The sequence below is a fragment of the Anguilla anguilla genome, chromosome 4, assembly GCF_013347855.1.
Source record: "Anguilla anguilla isolate fAngAng1 chromosome 4, fAngAng1.pri, whole genome shotgun sequence".
Classification (NCBI taxonomy): domain Eukaryota; kingdom Metazoa; phylum Chordata; class Actinopteri; order Anguilliformes; family Anguillidae; genus Anguilla; species Anguilla anguilla.
Genome location: NC_049204.1, coordinates 12,322,183 through 12,337,516, shown reverse-complemented (window position 1 = coordinate 12,337,516; position 15,334 = coordinate 12,322,183). Strand labels below are relative to the sequence as shown.

The 15,334-nt window shown below is 46.9% G+C and overlaps 2 protein-coding genes across 6 annotated transcripts in view; both read right to left on the bottom strand.

Moving 5' to 3' along the window:
• ryk (receptor like tyrosine kinase) overlaps positions 1-10,447 on the bottom strand; it is a 57,257-nt gene extending 46,810 nt beyond the window's left edge. For both annotated transcript variants that reach the window (XM_035413505.1, XM_035413506.1), the window contains exon 1: positions 9,776-10,447. In XM_035413505.1, coding sequence (XP_035269396.1) covers positions 9,776-10,022 — 247 coding nt within the window. In that variant the 5' untranslated portion in view covers positions 10,023-10,447. The remainder of the gene's footprint in view (positions 1-9,775) is intronic.
• A 1,031-nt stretch (positions 10,448-11,478) lies between these two features.
• The window catches only part of sned1 (sushi, nidogen and EGF-like domains 1), a 31,132-nt gene continuing 27,276 nt past the window's right edge, over positions 11,479-15,334 (bottom strand). For 2 of the 4 annotated variants that reach the window (XM_035413502.1, XM_035413503.1), the window contains exons 28-32: positions 15,176-15,292; positions 14,409-14,496; positions 13,008-13,087; positions 12,425-12,455; positions 11,479-12,127 (exon numbers count right to left, since the gene is read on the bottom strand). In XM_035413502.1, the coding sequence (XP_035269393.1) occupies positions 12,433-12,455; positions 13,008-13,087; positions 14,409-14,496; positions 15,176-15,292 (308 nt within the window). In that variant the 3' untranslated portion in view covers positions 11,479-12,127; positions 12,425-12,432. The other 2 variants (XM_035413504.1, XR_004764801.1) reach the window with 2 other exon arrangements.

Sequence of the window (15,334 nt, the reverse complement as noted above, 5' to 3'; positions counted from 1 at the left end):
AAGTGTAAAAAGATTCTCATCTATTCCACTTCTCCCGCTAATAATTAATAGCCAGTCTGGCAGCAAAGCTTCCCTCGGAGCGCTGGAGAATGTCACGCCTGACCTCGTGAGAACCGGCCTGATAAAAAGCCCTGAACTTAAGGAGGGGCCGGTGCGATGCGGGGTGTCTCCTGTGACTGACGCCCGGGCAGCGGTCCTGGCTCCGCTTGGCCGCGTGTGAAGATAAGAGGCTGCTCAGGCTGGGGTGGGGGTGGGGGGGGGGGGGGGGTGCTGCCCAAGACAAACACGGGCCCCCAACTCCAGCCCCCTGGGGCGGGGCGGTCGGGAGAGCACACAAACAGAGGCCCTGAGATCCTCTTTCCGTCTGGGTGCCCTCTCCACCCACTTCTCCCCTGCCACTGTACAAAGAGACCTTGTGCGTGTGTGTGTGTGTGTGTGGGAGAGAGAGAAAGAGTGTGTGTGTGAGAGAAAGAACGTGTGTGTGTGTGAGAGAAACTGAGAGAGTGTGTGTGTGTGTGTGTGTGTGTGTGTGTGTGTCAGGGTCACCGGATAATGCACCGCCTCAGACACAAGCACGCGGGACCATCCCTTTATTCACACACTCTCACATTATTAGTCACATGAGCATTAAAAGCAGTGACGAGAACAGGTCGTTCAGTCCATCTAGCAGGGTTCTACACAAACATTTCTTTCAAGGAGCACATGCTCCTAAATTGAAAAATGTAGGTGCACACCAATGCATCCCAATTACTAGACGCGCTCCTAAATTAGTCTGGGTTCCCACTCATTTTAGGAAATCATTTTTCAGGAGACTTTTCAAGGACAAGATCCAGGACTTAGACTTAGACAGACATGAAACATGGACAATGGTAGCCCAAAGCCGGTGGCGGACCGGGGGGGTGGGGTGTGGGGGGGGGGCAATGTGCAAGTACCATAACCATAACCATAACCATCCAAAACTTTGTGCTGCAATGTAACCTCAGCAGCTAATAAAAATGAGAAAAGCTGAGAAAAATACAGAAAAATATGCAATCTCAGCTCTAAATATGCTGTTTAATAGCTTGACTTATAGCCTAGCCTACAATTTTCCAGGAGCTCACAAATATTTCCAGGACATTTGGTAAATTTTCTCATATTCCAGGTGTTTTCCATGACTGGAAAACTAGTCGATAAATTTCCAGGTTTTCCAGGACGAGTGGGAACCCTGTTACTTTTCCAGTGGGAGCATAAGAGCCCTGGTTTCAGCTTGTCATTTACCGACGGTCTCTAGTGTACAGCAGTGCGTCAAGCCGAGTCTTAATAACAATGCATTGCAAGTATACAGCACTTCACTAGATCCCAAAGCACTTCACACTGCAAGGGGGAACTCAAATCATCCACCACCAATGTGCACCACCCACCTGGATGATGCACATTCACCATTTTACACCAGAACACTCATCACGCATCATTCCCGTAAGGGGATGTAACAGACACCCACAAGGCCTGTGCAAAGATTCTACTGCTCTAGGGAGACAGCTAAGATTATAATTACCCACCGGTTTATAAGCCGTGTGGACACACTTGCTTATTTTTCAAGGTTACAACTTCAAATAAAGTAGTGCAGTGGATGAAAACGCATGCAGAGACCTGTGGGATAAGTGTAAAGGCACGGGGTTTTCCCCCTCCAAGAGTAAAAACAGCCTTGGAGAATCAGAAAGATTAAACATCACTGAGAAACTGGAGAGTGGAGCCAGACGAGCATTCTTGATTAACTGGATTTACAGTCATTAGCCACAGCGGACGGGGGGCCTGACCAGGAAGAACTGCCGACCCTGGCGGGGGTGGGGCGGGGGGGCGGGTTGGAGGATTATCTGCCACTACCGTTGGACTCCACAAGCAACAAAGCCGCCGGCCTGCCCTGCGCACTTCCTGCGTACACCTCCTCTATTGAATGGTTCCTCATACCATTCCTCACACAATCTCTAAATTGAACCTGCAGACTCAAATTCGATAAACCCTACGGAAAAAACCCTATTTTCTTGCCAAATCCCTTTATTTGCTTGTGGTTCTAAACAACTGTGGGTTGGCAAAACCCTTAATCTCAGGATGAAGCGGGAGGAGCTTACCCCCTGCCAATGGTTCCACAGTAATTCCTTTGATTCTGGTACAAGTTGTATTGTGTACATGCATAATATAGGCCTACCTCTCGCACCTCAAAATGTTGCTTGGTGGTGAGGCGTGTGGCACAGTGTAGGGCGTATTCCTCGAGCCCCTCACACGGACAGGGGTCCGTCCCCCGCCGTGGCACCTTCTCAGCCGTGACCCCTTACCTATCTTTTTCCCCTCTCTGCTTTCTACCTGTCTGAATAAAGCAACAAAAAGGGAGGGCAGGCTGTCTGCTCGTCTTTTTCGACAAGCGTTTGTAAAAAAAACAAAATTGCTGCCTCGGACCACACTTCATCTACACCGTGGTTCTATGCACCCCGTATTCTGAACAGGTGATCTATACAGCTGTGTGATTTCTGGAGCAAGTGGGGTAAGGAAACCACACAAAGAAAAATGAAACAGCTGTGCTCCAATCCAGGACTAGAGCCCAGAACATTCAACCATTAAACCACATGCTGCTCAACTGCAATACGAGGACCTGCACACATAAATAACCTTATGAGGACCCGTGTACACAAAGAAAAGTCATTTCCCGGACATCGACAACGGTTTAATTGAAACCACCTATACTTATATCCTTCACCAAACATTCTTCAACACAGTTGCTACACCTTGAACTGCTAACCTTGCATTCAACTGTGCATTTTTCTCACTCTTTAAGAATGAACAAACTGACTTGTGGGAAGGTACATTACACATTCTCAGGCTCTCTCCCCCCCCCCCCACCCCCCACCCGATTTCAGGCGAGCCAGAGTCTGTTCCAGTGAAGAACCTGCCAACAGACTAACAGAGAGTCAGTGTCTGGCTCATAGTTTTTACTAGCAGTCTATTCACATTTTACTGGTGAAATGCTCCTCAGGTGACAGGCCGGCCCCGGTAAATCAGAGCCGGAGACAGAGCCGTCATCATTTAATTCCACATCTGCGAGCGTCCTCCCGGCTCGGGGGACGAGGCAGACGGCACGTGGCGGTCTCCGGAGGCACTGACTGGCAGGTGAAATCTGCCCCGTGAGGACTCCCCCCCCCCTCCCCCCACACACACCTCCTTTTTTTAAACAAAACTGGCTCCTAAAAATGGCTCCTTCACTCTGTGCGCAACGCTGGGCTCTCCACGTGTCGGTGGCCCGCGGTGATGCTCGCTTACTCTGGGCACGTCGAGGTGGAAACGCCCCGTTTGTTAACCTTACCGTGCACCCGCCCACCCACCCACCCACGGACGACATCGCCAAGGCTTCTTACCGTGGGGTGACGTCAGCTTCAAATACCTGCCTGTTCGCCGCTCTGGGGATTTATCGCGCTCGTGCTTTTGAGGCATGCGAAAAGGGCAAATGTTAAGTCCTAAATAAAAAACATATGCGAGAACCCTAATTGTTTTTTTTTCGCTTGCAGGGCATTACCTTCCTTAGAAAATATTGGGTGGGCAATGCGAGAAAACGGGCTCAATCTCACTTCTGTTTTCCTTCAAATCGGAGAAGCCGTCCTCAATTACCGTCACACGTTTTCTGGAAAAAAGAAAAACTTGAGCGCAGTGAATACCGAGCGATTTTAGGACACCGCATGAAGAGTGCAGCGTGTGCTTTTGAGCGCGGGGGTGCGTTTAACTCCGCGCCAAACGGAGCAAGCATGCGGCTGTCCGAGCCGGCCAATCGCGACGCGGATATAAATGCGGGCTTTGCTCCGGACCTCCCGTCAGGCAGCTGCATGGTGCTCCTTAAGGGGAAACCCAGCAAAGAGAGACCCCTTAACATAAATCAGCACTGGCTTTCAAAGAAAAAAAAAGAAAATGGTAATGGGGGGGGAGAAAACAGGATTAAGACTTCTGCCATGATGGGGAAGACGTTTAGAAAGGAAAGGGAAAAAAAATCCCTGCAGAAACCATGACAGGTTAGGATCTGCAGAAAGAATTACGGTGTCTAGAAAGCCCAGGAGAGACGTGGGGAGGAACCGGCAGGGAGAGAGAGAGAGACGTGTGGAGGAACCGGCAGGGAGAGAGAGAGAGAGACGTGTGGGGAGAGCCTTACGCAATGGGCTCTCAGCCCAGCTGCCCGAGGAGCGCCCATCACCGACGTCTCCGGGGCCGACATCGGCTGGGCGGAGTCACGCCGGCCCAGTCCGGCCCATTTCGGCCACGGAGGCCAATGGGTGACTAGGTGGGTTCCGTTCGCTCGCGTGCCAGGGACCGGGAGAGGGGCCCAAGGCCGGAAAACGGTCAAGGAGTCCGTGGAAAGGACTACTCGGTTCAGGCTGGTCACCGGGAGACCCCTGAGGTCTCTGCAAAAAATTTGAATAGTCTTTGGGTTTCTCTGTGCCTTCAGGGTATCCTTAGACAGACGGGAGGCCGTGATATGAGTCTACGTGGCTAGAACTGCGCCTCCGAGATCTCTCCGGATTTGAGTCTCACACACTTCATGGTAAAGCTGCTTAGGCAAGGGGAGTGCCTCTATGTGGGCAGGAGAGATAACCTGAGAGAGGGATAACATGAGAGAGGGGAAAACCAGAGAGAGACATAGAGAATCATGTATCATCCCCCAGCCTATCCACAGAAAAGATTCTGCAAGACTATCATCTCCCAGTCCAACATCAAGGGTGATCCCACAGATTTGGAATTCTTTTGACTTCAATGAACTATAGCTGGAGATTCAGGCAAAAAAAAAGACATCAATATCGCTCTCATACCCCCACCTTTAAAAAAAAAGCATGGTTTTCACAGCTTTCGGGCTGAAAGCAGACCGTAATTACTCCCCTTTAAATCCACAGGACCCTTCACTTTCCCTGCAAATGAATACAGCGTGAACCAGATTCTACTTTCCCAGAACTTTACAAGACGGAGTGCACTTCAGGCCTCGTTCACCCCTGGGGGGGTTGGCAGGGGCCCGGCGCGCTCGCCGCCAAACCGCGGAGCGTTTACGTTTACGGACCTGGCACCTGCCCTGCCGACAGACGGGCCACGACGCGGCCCCGAGCCGCGACAGAACGCGGCTTCCACTGAGACGGCGCCGTCCGCGCCCCGCTGCCCTCTACAGTCCAGGGGGGGCTTGAGTCCACGAGAGGCGTCCCGAGGCACGATCTCAAAGGCGCGGTTTTTGGGTAATCGGACCGCCGCTCCTCGAGCGTGGCTCCGTGCGGGGAACGAGACGCCTCCGACGTGGATATCCGATGTGGCGGGTTCCATGCGCGGGTGCCCACCACCCCCACCCCTCGAAGGCCCCCCCCCCCCCCATGCCCCACGATGGGCCTCGGCCCCCTTCCAACACCCCCGCGTGCCATAGCCTCCAAGATGAGCAGCAACCATTGTCAAAAAACAGAACCCTATGAAACCGAGAGGCTCTGGTGAGAAGGAACCGCGGGCGGCGAAAACACGCCAAGAGAAGCAGACAAAAAGAAGGCCCCCCCCCGGCCTGACATTAATGCTGAAATACACACTCTGGAAAATCCAGCAGACAGAAGCGCGGGCTGCCGCGAGGCCTGGAGGGCGAAGGACTGCGAAGGCGCGAATTACGCAGGAATGAAATCCGGCGACCGCTGCGTGCCAAACCGGCTGCGCGTTCTCCCGCGGCGCGTTCTGGTGGGCGTTTCTGACGCGCGCTTCGTCCTCGGAACGTCTCCTCATGGGCCGACCGAACCCCAGGAACAAAGACGGCGGTGAAGAACTGAAAAGGGACTCCTCTGGAATTGCTGCGGGTCATTCAAACGCCCCGCTCCCAGGGAGCGAAGCAATAAATTCAGTTTCACTTCGGTGTCAACTTTACGGTTCGCGAAACAATGCCAGTTAACTTGGTCTGATCCCGAGGTGGTTCCTAAAAGCGTCTTTCTGTAATGCGATGAATGAATCGGTGGAATAAGTCAAAGGTTTTTCGTGAGTGACGACAGACAGAAGACATTAACAGTGTGGAATTGCTGGTCCTCAAGTCCACCCGGTCCAGGCCTTCCCCAAACCTATTATTACTTCATATCCTTTGCTACCCAATTCCTCAAACTGACAGACCTGCGCACAGCCAACAGCTGTGCTGCACAGTGCTTTTTTTTGAACCTGCAAAATCTAAAGTGCAGTGTTGAAAGCACTACCCTTAAGGTAGACACCGAGAAGCTTCTGTTTCAAAGGTTTTAAGCAAGCTGCAGGTCTGCGCTCCCACAGAACTGAAATAAGAGCGGGACGACCTTCTCCAAGCAATGCAAGAAACCGGCCAGCCAGCCGACCAAACACTCCCCCACAGCGTCAAATAAATGTACGCACAGCATTCCAGAGAACACTGACAAAAGAAGGTTTCCAGAGCTCTCTGGTAAACTAATGTTTTGATCCTCGTAATCGGATTACGAAATCAAAGAGGGTCGGTCTGTCATCAATCTGTGTTGATCAGATGCAGGCTCTGCACATACAAGCATGCAGCAGGCACTTGGCCACGGGTGAGGGCTCTTCTTTAAGGACAGAGAGGCCTACGGTGAAAACGCTGTGCTTCACAGCAGATCAAATTTAATGAGGACTAGAGGATGAAGTTCATCTCTCAGACATCCGCTACAACTTCTTATCTGCGCGAAACATGCAAATGTTCACATTCGCCTTCTACAGGTATTGTGAACACCATAAATGACCTCTGACGTACATGGATCATGTGAATGTGGCACATGCATTACAAGCCTTGTGTGGCAATTGCCACCACTCGGTTTAAGTTCATGTTTACGGCCGGCTGTTAAACTATATCCAACCACAGATCCTGACCTGTAATCACCATATAAATCATACCCTTCTTTTGAAAGTTACTCTTTGATGAAATGCATCTTCTCTGGTCAAAATCTGCTTTGCAGCCTGACAAAAATCAATTACATATACACGGCGCAGTCTAGCATCTTGAAACAGATGGTCTCTGGCACCATGTAGCATTATGAAATGTTAGACCGAGCATTAAGCCAAGGACAGACAGCCGACAGCTTCCAGTAATCAGTAGCCGTGGTGCTGAAAATTTTGAATACCCGGCTCAAATAACATTCTCGTACAAAGCTCAGCTGAATAGCCCAATAACGTGACATGCTCTAGAGGAATTTAGTGTATGTGAGGCTGCTGTGGCCTCAACAAACAAACCAGCCATGTTCTGTCTCAGTCTCACAACCCAGGCACATCCACGAACCATCACCTGATGAAAGGGGCGTGGCCTGAGGGATTCATATAGGCTAAATAGGTCTACGCTTCATAAGAGGGCAGGAGGACCTGGGCTCAACTAGCGAGAATGACAAGACACAGATATGGCTTTCGCAACTGACCAGACCAACAGCAATGCAGCCACCAATGCAGTGCAGAGGTGCATCTGCATAGAAAAGGAGAAAAGGGCCTTGTATGAACTAGAATGTTCTTTCGTGTCAAAACAAGCTCTCCTTGGCCTGTGTGCCTGTCGCTCATGTTCCGCAGTCACAGACTTTCTTAGCTCTACCAAAGCAGTCTTTTCCCCGTGTGGCTTTATTGCAGACCAGACACTGTGACACAGCCATTCTGCTAGAACGCCAAACCACTGAAAGAACAGCCCTCACACTGATGCAGCTCCTCTGTGTGCACCCGTGTGTGTGTGCGGGTGCATGTGTGTGTGCGTGTGTGTGTGTGTGAGCGCATGGGCGTCCGTGAGTGTGAAAGTGTGATAGACTGCCTGACATTGTAATTTCTTTCCCACACCGTTTCAAAAAACTGTTCAAAGTTGACTTGTTAAAGCCAATTCCAATATTTCACATTTCTTCATTGTAGATTACATCTACAAAACCCCAAGGGAAGACCACATAAACTAGACTACACACAAGATAAATTCTTTGATCAAGGGGTACATCAGGTGCAATATGATGTGCATTTTAGAAGGTACAAGGGACTTTAGTCGACAAAATTTCTGTGCGTTGGGTAGATACTATATCCACTGAGCAAGCAAAGACATCATCCAGGTCTATATTTAGAAAAAGAGGTAGAGTGGCCACCTAGACCTTAAGGACAAGTTTATAAGGGAACCTTATAAGGTGAGAATAAATACATATATTCATTCACTTCAGTAACAGCCACTCAGCTGTTCAAAGTTAAGCACTTTTTCCGATAGTGTACACAAATCCAACTATACCTTCAAAGCTAGGCTTTTTTAAGTAGGCTTGCTCACCTTTAAGACTGATATTCAACACCAAAACAAGTGTTTTTGACTGCTTGGTCACAGGCTTCTAGGTTTCCAGCATTGTTTGCATACTGAGCCCTTAACGCCATAAGGCCTCTATTCAAACCACACATAGAAGGCAACCCACGCCAATTTACCGCCAATCAAAAGTTGTGACATTTTCTCTAAATTCCGTATTTGTCCTGTAATTGTGCGCAATTCAAAAGCCACTGGCACACCACCCTTGGAACCTGAATCGTTGCGGCGTGCTCCTGAAACCATGCAGTGCATCTCGCACACCCCATTGTGTCTTTTGGTGACCCCTACTATTCTGGCAAAACTGTCCACTCAGTCGGTTCCATATTACGTCTCAAATCTGGTCCTTTGCCGAAACATGGCAGTACACTGTGTAAATGTTTATTTACGGGCTGGACTCTACAGTGCAATATTTTCTACCCGTCCGGCATAAAACGGTCCCTCTCCCCGATTCATATGCTTCCTATTATAGTTCTGTACGAAATGAAGCCACACTAAAATTATAATAATTGTTCAGAGAAATTTCATTTTCACATTTGATGCGTCTCAGAAGTGTTCTGGGTTTACCTCCAATGCAGTCAGGGTTGATTAGATTATACCTGTTAAATTGAATCTGTATGTAAAACATCCCACCTGTTCAAATACAGATCGCTGTTCTCCAATATACTGTAAATTTCCTTCACAAAATATTTATCTGGTTTGAGTGAGATTCTATCGAATTACACGGCGCAGTCTTTGGCAGACAATCTTGTCGAAATCAATTAACAGGTAATACTGCAAGTAGGGAACCTTCACTTCACTCATTTGACCCCTTTAAAAGTAATACTGTTCGTCTGCAAACTGCCAATTTGACTTGCCAGACCACCTAGCACAGTTTGACTCGTGAAGTTCGTGACCACGCATTTAATTTAGTACGCCATAGCCTGCTGGATAATCAGAAGCGAGTTGTCAACATGACAGTTTAGAAATGTCCTGCTATTCAAACTTATATAAAACGATAACAAAATCATATCATTTGCTACCTGAAATACAGACGGCTAATAGCCAATTTACGATGAGATGGTTATGAAAGACAACGTTGTCTTCATTCAGTTATTGGTGTTAGCAACTAGTGTTTACAACTCTGCAAATGTGACGAACGCAAGCTGCATGGGCAACGTTAAACACGCTCACTTCAAACACAAATAACAACCCTGCCCAAACAAATTTCTTAAAACCAGACTGCAGCACTCTTCGTGGTATATGCATTTTGTTTTGCTGGTAAGCTTGATAGTGAGCAATGAACCCTAACCAAACAAATTTCTCAAAAATCAGACTGCAGCACTCTTCGTGATGTATGCACTCTGTTGTGCTGGTAAGCTGGATAGTGAGCAAGCCTATCAAGTTCAGTCTCACCTGTTAAAAATAAATGAATTTCATGATAATTAAACGCGTAGTAAACAAACGTACCCAGCGTTAGCTAGCTCAAAAATGACTTACCCAAAAACTTCTTCACCTCCTGTTCGCTCATAAAGACGTTGACACCGGGTCCGTTGCTGCTGATACCGGGGACGCTTGGATTCGCAAGGCAGACGGCTGCTTGGAGCAAAAGGAGGAAAAAGAAGCCCTCACGTCTCCATGGCACTGAACAGGACCGTCCGCGGGACACTAAACCACTGCCACACAAGCGATTCGGCTCAACCAACACCAATATCGCAGCTGACTTGCGATTCCTTAAGTAGATCATACTTTCTGGCTCCGATTCGATTTCCCAAAGCTTAGTTTCCTCCGAAACCAGCTAGTTGAAGTTTGATTTTGAAGGTAACATACTACTTGGCGGACCACCCCTCTATGTCTCCTCCTGGTTTTTACTCGTACTAACAGTTACTAGGTAGCTAACACTACTAGCTAATGTTAGCAGCTAACTTGACCAGCCTCCCGCTCGATGTGCGGGGAACTGCCTGGTTTTAGGATATAAAACTTAACCGGGCTTCTCCGAGTCCCGCAAATTACCGGTGAAGGTACTTGCGTGCAAGTTTAATGAATCTAAACACAACATTCGTTTATATCTGCTTTAAAAGGACACTTAGCTAGCTTGTAGCCACTAGTACTTCAATGCTTGACTCAACTCCCCTTCCCTTCCCTAGCAATCCAATCCCTGCTTTCATTAAGGAGGGGGAATTGTCACGAGAGCGAGCACGTACTGTATGCGAGCGCGTATTTAGCGCGTTCCCGTCACATTGCAGCCATATGATTTACAACACGCTTGCAAGCTTGGAAATAAAATATTGAAGAGGGTATGTGACACGCAATTTTTGTTAATAGGACAAGGAGAGTAATGAATGGCATTATTTGATCGTTCACCACATTGTTCCTTATCCACACATTTTGCTGGCTAGGTACACTAGGCAAAACCTTAACACCAAGATGCGTATGTTTATTAGAGATGAGTCATTTACAATTATATGATCAGTAAATTTGACATTACTTATAAAAATTACGTTTATTTTTGTGTGAGAAAAAAATCTATTTAACTTTAGAGTTGCAAAGCTCATATTTTTAATAACGACATCTGGTGGCCAATAGCGGCACTACAGTATCATTGCATCTGTTCTTACCACGAGTTTTGAGCTATTTTATTCGGTTTATCCAGCTGAGATAGCACATTGCCTCAACCCGCTACTATATTCCATTTTTCGTTACTTGTAAAGTAGGACTTTTCAGTGTACTTAATCTTCTCTTTGTTCCAAAACCCGACATACAAACCACGTTCAGGATTTGTAACACGTTCAATTTTTTTCCCCCTGTGGAAAGAATTATATTTTCTACTGTACTGAAAAATAGGACCGAAACTAGCATATGTTCCAAGCTCGCTAATGCTGGTCTATTGCAGGTTCAGGTTGTGCAGTGCTGATTTTATGCTGGTCAAGCTGGTAGAGCAGTTTAGTCAAGATGGTAGCGTAATGGTCACTTTCTAGGCAATCTTGGTCATACTAGACAAACTGGTTCCAGCATGCTGGCCACCAGCATCTCAGCAGGGTACACATACTAATTTTATAGTCAAGATTGGTTATTTAATTTCTTTCTTAAAACAAGAACACATTTATTGGCAACAAACAAAATTGTCACAGAATGTCTTACACTCATACTTATAAGGGTGTTTCAGTTAGCTTTCTAATTGAATGAGACATGATGCAAGAGCACAATATTTCAATATTTTACCTTTTTATTATTAAAATATTCACCTACAAAAACAGTCTATAAACACTATTTACATGATAGCTAGCACAGAAGTTTGGTTTAGAGAGATGAAGTCAGGAGTGGAGCTGAGGAGCTTCTAGAAATGAACACTGAGACTGAGACGACCGTTTCCCATCTAACAATGGGAAAACTGCTTTTGCTGAGAAAAAAAAATGACAGTGAGCGTACGGTCTTGCTAACGGATGGTAAAACAAGGAGCAGAAGTGTTTTTCTTTTTTTGTATGTGGGGATGGTTATAGGATAGGCAGTGGTGTACCGTTTCCCTGAGGGACTACACTGCCATTACATACAAAACTTGTTCAATGCATCAGCTCGGGCATCTGAGGTATGTTTCGCTGCTGGACAGGAGGGTCGCAAGTCCGATGGTCTTTTTCGGCTGCACGCAGAATATCAGTCTCTTGCTTTGAATCCTTCGATTGGCATGTGCTTCCAATGATCCAGCAGGCATTTGGGGGAAAGAAGGTGGAGCAAATCGAGGTGCTTGTTCAAGCCCTGCAGACTCCACCAAGTAGGAGCCACCAGGGCCAGTCCTTATGGGGAATTTCTTGTGTCCAACCCAGTTCCTTCACAATGCCTCCTGAGAGGAGCTTCCTGTGTGTACCATGAGACACGTACCATGAGAAAAATACGAAAAGCATACAAAATGCATGAATTTCATGAACATTAACTCAATTTATAATGTGCTGTAAAAAGATTTTAGCTCCTGCAGAAGACGTGTTACCTGATATATCTAAATCCCTCTGCAGCGTTTATAACATAAAACGGAAACTAACTGCAGTTTAAATTGTGATATAAATAAATTGATTTAAATCATTTCAAAATAACCAAACAGTTTAACTACAGAATGTGTGTGGGAGAGAGAGAGTATACTAAATGATGTGTACCAACCAAATCTTTCATTGTTGCCGGTGAGTTCTGCCTGCGTTCAAAGAAGAAGGTACATATGTAAATCAATTTAAACAAGCTACCAATCTATAATTTCATTTCTATTACTAATAGCAATGTCTAATATAATTCCTTAGATGTTCTGCCGTCAAAGGCACAAACAGACACTGCATTATCAATTATTATTTATTCTTTGTCCATTGATTGTATTGTACCTGCAGCTTGTCATGAAAAATGAAAATAATGCTCACACCCACCACATACATTCAAACACAGGCCTTTGCCCTAAGCCAAGGCTGTCGAATCCTGTTCCAGGAGATCTACTGTCCTGTAGGTTTTCACTCCAACCCTAGCAAAACACACCTCATTCAACAGCTAGAGATCTGAGAGAGCTAGAGAGCTAATGAGTAGACTCAGATGTCCCAAATTAGGGTTAGAGGGAAAACCTACACGATAGGAGACCTCCAGGAACAGGGCTGGGCAGCCCTGCCCAAAGCAACACAAAGTGCTTTCACTCACAAACTGAGCAGAACATTGAGAGGAAAAGAGAAGAGGAAAAGGAATCTGTGTACAGAACAACACTTACTGGATGTTTTCTTAGATAAGATGGGCTCACAGATTTCTCTGTAACAAACATCCTGCTGGACTTTGTAGGTCCTTTTATATCTGTGAAACAACAACTGATTTAGTTCACCATCAGACAATTTAAAGTCTGTAATCTAGAGATAACAAGATGCAATATGCACATGCATTTACTGAGTTCGTGTTTACTGTTTCAGTGCATCTAAAAATGTTAAATCAATAGACATTTGCCATCAGATAAATGGTAATATATGATGGTAAAGGTAAGCTACAGATAATCTTGAAGCTGCAGGTCCCCCTTAAAAGGAGTGTGTAGGCCTTCCTCTGTGGGACTCTAATTAACAGCAGAAACATGCACACGTTGTAAACAATTTGCTGTTTTATTACTTTCTCAGTCGTCAATTCCATATAGGCTAATCGCAAAATGACAAGAATAGAACGAAAACTCGGACTTGCGTGAAAATGTAAATTAGTAGTGGTACAGCCACAGTTTGCTTTCCTTCGAAGTTACTGCTAGCGCAGCAGCGAAGTGTGCCCTCCAGATGCGAACCATGCACCATAAATGAGTCCATAGTCTTCCTGGTCTTTTCGTGGAATTGAAAAATGGCAGTAAAATTGAGTAAAATTACGGCAGTCTGAAAAAGCTAAAGCGAAGATTACTAGAATTAACTGTTATTTTACCCGGATAAAAAGTGCGGAAGGTGATTTCCAGTTTGCTTGTACTGTATCACCAATGTAATTATGCAGAACTACCGCATACCTCACATAACTGTATCAAACGTTTGAGTCAATTACAACGGGCTAACAAAGAAAATCCGGAAGAAAATATTCAGCAACCGAATTAATCCGTTTGAATGTTTTGGTAGCCTACGTAATATGCTGTCCCAGCACGAATGCTTAGCATTTTATAAAACGAATACTAAAGCAAGAAAAGAACAGAAGAGCACACGTTATAATTCCAAGACGTTGACAGGCTATAACCAAAAGTAGGCTACTGCGCCGCATAACATACAAGTTTGATTTGAAGTTATTATGAAAATAAATTGGTTGCCGCTGCATATTTTCAAACATGGCGGGTAATGGCGGAAAATAAATACAACACAAATGCTACGAGTACTCGACCAATCAGAAATGTTCAGCGCTGAAAGCTCCACCCAAAAGGTTCCTGTACTTTCGGAAAGTACTACCCCCCGAGCAGGAACGTTTTGGGGGTAAAACAAAGCCCCCAGAACTAAATTTAGACCCTAGTTCCTGCGGTGGAAACGCACTGAGTTCCTCAAAGGTTCCTAGTTCCGGGGTATAGTTCCTGCGGTGGAAACGCGGCTTAACAGGTACGGACATGTCAGCCCAGACATGAGGCAAGGGGATATCCCAGTCTGTAAGCTCTCAGGCAGGCAGCACTCACAGGTAATGACAGACACCGTCCTCCCACACGGGCACACTCTTTGTCTCAGAGTAGAGGCGTGTGCAGGGGTGTGGCACTTTCTGACAGACTGAGAGAGAGACAAAGGGAGAAAGAGGGAGAGAGAGACAGAGAGAGAAAGAGGGGGCAATAAAGACACAACTAAGGCTGGGATTCCAAAAAGTCAAGGAAAAGACTGAGGGAAGTATTCCTGAGTGCCTAGTTTCTGAGGAATCTGGGCTGTGGTAGGGAGGAGGAAGGCATCCATCATGGGTGACGGATGGTTTTCGGAAAATACTTTTTACACAGAGGTTAATCTAAGGTGAGCTCAGGGAAGGGTTCAAATACAGTGTCAGCAGGACATTTTAACATAGGATGAGAGACCAATCGATCACCCACAGGGAAACAGGATAAACATTATCATGAAGACAAAATCTTACGTTTGTTTACGTTTGCGGATGTGGGGGGGGGGGGGGGGGGGGGGAGCGGGGGATACAGTGGCCAGTTATTCCAAATCAGAAATCAGTGACAGGACACAAAGTCAAAAGGAGAACCTGGAAAAATGTGTCTTGAGGAACACTGCGTTGCCACACAAACAAGCCGTTTATAACCGAAGCATTCCTTTTTTTTTTTTTTGTTTTGTGCTACGTGCGAGCGGCGGTCTGCTTCCTCCCAGCGACAGGAAAGCGGAGTCTCCGGTGGGGCCTGCTGGGAACGTGTGGCGACGGCGGCCGTTCTCGGGGGGGGTGGGGGGTTGGGGGGGTACTCACACAGCTCGCACTGCCTGCCCTTGAACCCGGCGGCGCAGTCGCAGGCGAAGGCGTCGCCTCCCCGGGCGCACGTCCCCCCGTTCTGGCAGGGCAGGCTCCGGCAGTCCCGGGGCGACTCTGAAACGCAGCAGCTGCCGTCAGGCCCCGGCTGGGAAACTC